This window comes from Trichosurus vulpecula, chromosome 6 (genome assembly GCF_011100635.1).
Source record: "Trichosurus vulpecula isolate mTriVul1 chromosome 6, mTriVul1.pri, whole genome shotgun sequence".
NCBI lineage: Eukaryota > Metazoa > Chordata > Mammalia > Diprotodontia > Phalangeridae > Trichosurus > Trichosurus vulpecula.
This window is the reverse complement of record NC_050578.1, coordinates 184,834,961-184,841,092: the sequence shown is the minus strand read 5'-3', so window position 1 is coordinate 184,841,092 and position 6,132 is coordinate 184,834,961. Positions and strand designations below refer to the sequence as shown.

The 6,132-nt window shown below is 42.8% G+C and overlaps 1 protein-coding gene across 2 annotated transcripts in view; it reads right to left on the bottom strand.

The window, feature by feature from the left end:
• Window positions 1-384: 384 nt before the first annotated feature.
• The window catches only part of CCDC149 (coiled-coil domain containing 149), a 143,818-nt gene continuing 138,070 nt past the window's right edge, over window positions 385-6,132 (bottom strand). For both annotated transcript variants that reach the window (XM_036764635.1, XM_036764636.1), the window contains one exon: window positions 385-5,223. In XM_036764635.1, the coding sequence (XP_036620530.1) occupies window positions 4,775-5,223 (449 nt within the window). In that variant the 3' untranslated portion in view covers window positions 385-4,774. The remainder of the gene's footprint in view (window positions 5,224-6,132) is intronic.

Genomic DNA, 6,132 nt, shown 5'->3' with positions numbered 1-6,132 from the left:
AATTAGAAAAGCTATCTTTAGATGCTTAGAATAAGCTTTTCTCCGAATTGCAGTGAATTTTTCCTAGTGTGGCTTTTCAGTGCATATATACAGAAGTGCCTATATGCAGAAGAAAATAGGGAAAATCAGCTAGTGTTTTGGTCAACTTGAAAGGGGGAAAAAGACTTCAGGAAATAAACCATCTGATTTTAGATCTGAAGCATTTCGACTGAATGCATAAAATCTTTACATTCTCCATATTTTTCATGCCTACCATATGATCAAATAATTTTAGGTGACAGATTGCAACTGATAAATTGCTACAATATGCTGGAAGTAATGCTCAGTCTGTGGTGAGGGAGGAGAGGGAGAATGACGCACATAATAAAGACAATTAATCATCTATACCAGGAAAATTACCCCATTTTTATTCCAGGTAACAAAAAATATAGTTATGATGCATGGTGATTAGAGAATCCAATAAAGCAAAGTCTGCAAATAAATAGAACTTCTTTTCTTTAAATAAAACAAAACAGCAGCCGATAAAAAAAAGCCAATTGTTTTAAATTTAATAGGTTATCATTGGTCTCTGCTAAGATCCCAAAATATATCCTTGCATTCATACAGACTAGGGAAAGTCGAACTTTTCAGTATTCTGCAAACTGCCCTGTGCATCAAAAAACCCTCATTTAGGAAAGAAGTGATAAGAAAAATAAGGCAGCACATCTAAATCTATCATTTTAAATTGCTTTCATGCTGTACTAAGATTTTTTTCTTTTTTCTATTTTTTTTTTGGATCAGCTGTAACATTCCGAGAGGAGACCTCATTTTTTTCCTTCTCTCTCATTTCTAATTAGATTTACCACTGGACTCCCAAACCTCTCTCTCTGATCTTTGGAACTGTCTTTGTCCAGCAATTCTTTGCTTTATAACTTGGTAACAGGAATGAAAAGCACCTGGAAATCTGCATGTACCTAAAAGTGTTGTAAGTTTGAGGATTCTCAAGATGTTGCCTCTGCCTTTCGGGTGGATGTTGAGCTTTTTAAATGGAACTGTCTCATGTTCAAGGATGGAAAAGAGGGTAGGAAAAGCTGACTAGGCAGGGCTCAGACGCAAAGCAGAAATACATCTTGCTCAAACAGCTCTTTCTCTGGAGGGGAGGTCTGGTCCCCATCCTCACAACTGTAATACAAAGTTTAGCAATAAAATGCCAAATGTAGCCAGTCATTCCTTCCCTTTTCCTGACTTATCAATTCAGCATTATGTCTTCAAGATTTTTAGTCCCAGAGGTGACAGCGATGATGATGATGATGGTGATGATGGCTAGCATTCATAGAACACTTTAAGGTTCACAAAATATCATAAGAGATATCAGAGAAAGAGACATCGTTAAAATCGCAGCAAGGAAAAGAATAACACTTGCTGGAGAGACCATTCACTTATGAGAGCTAACTAGCTGGCTTTCGATTGGTATGGGAAAGAAAATGACTATCTCCCCAAAATGCACATACACAGCCATCATCTCTACTTCCTTAATGATAGTTGAAATTCTTTCAATAAAGGACAAAAGTTTTCCCCTCCACTTTTAGGGAACATTGTGCATTATATTCATACTAAAGTGTAAATGATTGCTATCCGATTCCCCCTCCTCCAGGACTTTGGAAAGTGGGGTGTTCATTGGACACCTGAAGAGCAGGAGAGAATGGAAAAATAAACGTCACTCCTTCACAATCTTGCCTAAGGCTAGCTCTGGGAAAAGGCACCTAATACTACTTGCCTGGGACTGAGCTGAATGCCACTGGGTGCCTCCTGGCTAGAGAAAGCCTCAGGGAATACTTGCTAGAGGCAGGAAAGAATTTGGTGGGGAAGGAAGGATGGCATGAGAATGGGTCTCAGGGGGTGAGAAAAGCACCCCCCCACACACACCTTTTAAAGGAAAGGATCTATTTTCTCAGGCCTTAATTAAAGAACCACAAACTCTCATATATACTTGCATGTAGAAATCAGTGCCTAAAGGCTGCCAGATGCTGGGCCGGTGCAGCAAAGGAGCAGTTTTTATTTTGAGAAACATCGGTTTCAGTTGCATCTCTCCATGCATGCCCTGTTCTGCAGTCTTCCTGGACAGTACTGGCAAGACAGGAAGAAATCCACACATGGCTGGGGCACTCTGACAGAAGAGGCATGTCAGAATGCAGCTGCATGGTAAGACCAACACAGTGACATTTTTCTTAAAAAAAAATCAATCAGTAGCCAGGAAACTTGCTATAATTTGACTTTTCAGTCAAAAGTAACACATAGGGCTGATCCAACAAAACAGTGTGGCATGGTTTTGGGACAAGGGTTAAAAGAGAAAAAAAAAAGCCCAAGTGTTGGCAAGTTTGAACCTTTCTCTTTACTGTCTAGGAACAAGAAAACCAAGTTGGGGATAGGTAAGGGAGATGGATACATAATATTGCCACGTCGATGCACCCAACGGCAGCATGGCCCCAGTGTAACACACAGCATCCTTCTTTAGCTTGTTCACCATGGGGGGCTTCTCAGACTTGGGATTCCTCTCGGCTTCCCTGACCGTGGCGCAGTGTGCTGTAGTAGATTATAAACTCTGCTTTCCAGGAGTTTATAAATGGATTGTAAAGATGTGCACCTGGCAGATTGTGTGTCAAAACTGGTGCTTGGGCTAAGAGAGATTTTTCTTTTTATTATTATTTTATTAAATTTGGCCCTGCTTTCCTTCAGTGCCTTTAAAGTGCTACTTGGGAGAGCTAAACATTTGCAGGCAGTTAAGGCCGGGTCCAGCAGGAAAATTACCTCTGTGGCTGTTGGCCCATGCAGGCTTTGCAGCTGCAGAGGCAAATTCCCTCCCCAGGAAGTTGTGTGGATGGGGGCCCAGTGGGGGAGGCAGAGGGGGTGCGTGTGTGCGTGTGTGTGTGCGTATGTGCGTGCGTGTGTGTGTGTGTGTGTGTGTGTGTGTACGGGGTAGCTCTCCTCTCCAGCATTACCTGATCGCTGGCTCTACAGGGGCTGGCAGGAACGAAGTCTGGGAGTCACTGAGCACACTCTTGTTGCATCTCTTTCCACTCTAACACCCTCACTGGGCTAGTGTCTTCTTAGTGACCAATTAGTATTTCTCCCAAAAAACCCCAACCAACCTAATCTCTCACGGGGTAGAGAAAAATGCCTGGGGCTTAACCCTATCTCTAGTGTCACTGGCCATAAATGTAGGGAGGGGAAGAATAAATAATAAAAGACCATCTCTGTAGTGCTTTAAGATTGGTATGGCACATATCTTATCCCAATAATTCTGTGAATTAGGCTGCATAAGCATTACCATGACTTGCGCATGTCACATATCTAAGGAAGTGGACCTGGGACCTGAAGTCAATCCTCTTTATCGCTCTGCAGAGGCAGAGACAGGAAGACAAGCTGAACACCACATCCACATATCCATGGATTTCACTGCTGACATCATAAACTTAATCTGCACATTCTCTTTTTAGGATGGTTAGGAGGAAGATTTAAAAAAAAAAGCACTTAGGGAGCCCTTTTGTTCATCCAAGCCTCTGAAGAGGTTTCTCAGGGGACTGACTCTGGCTTTCAGATGAGCTTTCAGCTTCCTGGGGGGAATGAACTGACCCCGGGACATGAGGAATTCCACTGTTTAAATATGTGGCCTGCTTCCCATACACTACAGCATAAGCAGATGCTATCTCTTTTCACCCAGGGGCTTCCTAGAGGGAATAAACTTTATCTGGGAGACGCCTCTTCTCTTCCCAAGGTTCAAGTTTCACAGCTGCATCAGCAGCTAACTGGATCCTAAGCCGAATCCTAGGATCATAGCTTTAGAGCTGGAAGGAACTTCAGAAGACGCTGCACTTGTCTGCCCCGCCATTTTATAGATAAGGAAAAGTTAAGTGATTTGTCCCAAGATCACACAGCTTTGCTCTTGTCTTTCCTCAACAAAGCAGATGAGCCAAAGAGGATAAGAATATACCACAGAAGCAGAATTTTGAAAGGTAAGAATCATTTTTCCTTCTGACACAACCTTTGACCTTACTTCCTTCTACTGTTTATTTCATGCTTCCCTCCTGGGCCTATAAATGCACTAACCAATGCCTAAGTTGGCATGCTTATTATTTACACAACATAAGCACCCAAAAAGAGTGGTATGAATTCAGAACAGGAAAACAAGCCCTCTAAGCCTCTGGAGGCCCCTCTCCACCCACCATTCCCATCTGTGACACATTGCTACAGGCGCCGTGCCAAGAGCATCCTTGTGGAGGAGACCCAACAAGGCCTTGACATGACAAAGTGTCACGGTGGGCCCTTTGGACCCATTATGCTCAATTATGTCTCTCTTCCCAACAGCCTTAATCATTACAAATACCGGGGACCTGATTAAAAAGCCCATTGGTTTCAAGCTCTTCCCATAATTTTGATCGACACCATTAAACGTTAATAGAAAAACATCTTATCTCTAATAAAACAAATGCCGACACAAAGATGGATGGGAAAAACCAGCCATATGGTGCACACTATTTTCAGTGCCTGCCCGTGTTCACAGCAGTACATCTTCAGTAGTAAGAGATGACGGTGAGAAGATTGAGGACCTGCATTTATTAAATCAAGCTGTACTGTCATCAAAATACCTACAGTTTGCAACAGGATCAGAGGATTTTCTGAGTCCCAGACTTGGGAGCATTTGAGGAGAGAGTTAATTCTAATGTGTTGTTCTGTGGCTTAATTCTTGTCGTCCCTAGCGCCTTCCATGTGTTACAATTTCCAATCCCTTTATCCGTCATGTCTTCACAATGCCTGAGCAGCTCCCCTCTGGGACACCTTTCTCCTCTTCCAGGTCACAGCCTTCCGTGGCTTGTTCCTTCCCCAAGCCCAAGGACTCACTGGAACCAAAGGGATCAGGGCTAGACAAAGGAGACTCTACCTTGGATGTCCCTCTGATCTGGGATGGGCCTGTCCCTTTCCTTGGGCCCTCCTGGGAACTCCCTTTTCTGGTCCCTTCCAGTTCCTCAGCTGCCTGTTCCTCTGTCAGTTTAATTATTTCACTTCCAAGCCTGTTTATTTCTTCTTCCTCAGAAGGTAACTGGGGTAATGAGGGATGAAAGTGCTTGCGTTGGTTCCCGTACTTGGGCTTGGCTGGGGAATTGTCAGAGAGCTGGGCTGCAGCCTCCTCAGGAGCTGTCAATGCCACAGTAACAGAAGAACTTTCATCTCTTTGCTTCTGCTCCCCTGAAAACAGAAGTAGGACAGCATCAAACTTTTGGAAGAAAATAAATTTTTATTTCCCCACACACAGGCTTTTAGATTTGTCTCTACTGTGTGATTTTTAAAAAATCTAGTATCTCCTGTCACAGGACCTTTGAAAAGGGAAAACAAGGATGTAAGGGCATGGAAGGTAGGAAATAAATGCCAAGGGGAACACTGGCATTCAAGGGGAAAAATGCTCCAGTGATTAAAGATCCTGAGTTATTAATAGAGGAAAGGAAGCATTTATGTATCTACCCATAATCTTCTTCAGTGTCTTAAGTTATCTCCAGGCTTGCCACTCATTGCCACTAAACTTCTAAATTGAGGACAAAGATTTTGTGGAATTTTGCCCCTAAACTAATGCCAGGGATGATTTCACCCCAATCTCAAACAGCTAAATTTAGCTGCCACCAACAAGAGCAATGGAGTTATGGAAAGAATCCTAGAAGGAACGATGGTCAAGGAGACCTGGGATCTCCTTCAAGCTTGGCCACTAACCAGGGGTAAGGGAGATGATGGGCAAACCTCTCTGGTTTCTGGTCTGAAAAATGAGAGTTCAACTACATCTCTAGGGTCATAGGATCCTGAATTTGTCACTACCTGGACAACTTTGGGCAGTTTCTTTTACTGCTCTGTGTTTTGGTTTTTTTCCTCTGCAAAATGAGGCAGTCCAGCTTATAATTGATTGTCCTATTTTGAGCTGGAAGGAGATCATCTAATCCACTACCCTTGTTTTACAGATGAGGACCAGAGAAGCAATGTGTATTCCCCAAGTTATTTATATATTAAATAGCTGAATCAAGATTTGAACCCAGATCTTGTTTATTCTGGTTATAAGTGCACATTAATTTTGTGTAGTAGTGTAGTATGGGGGCAAGAGAAATGGAGGAT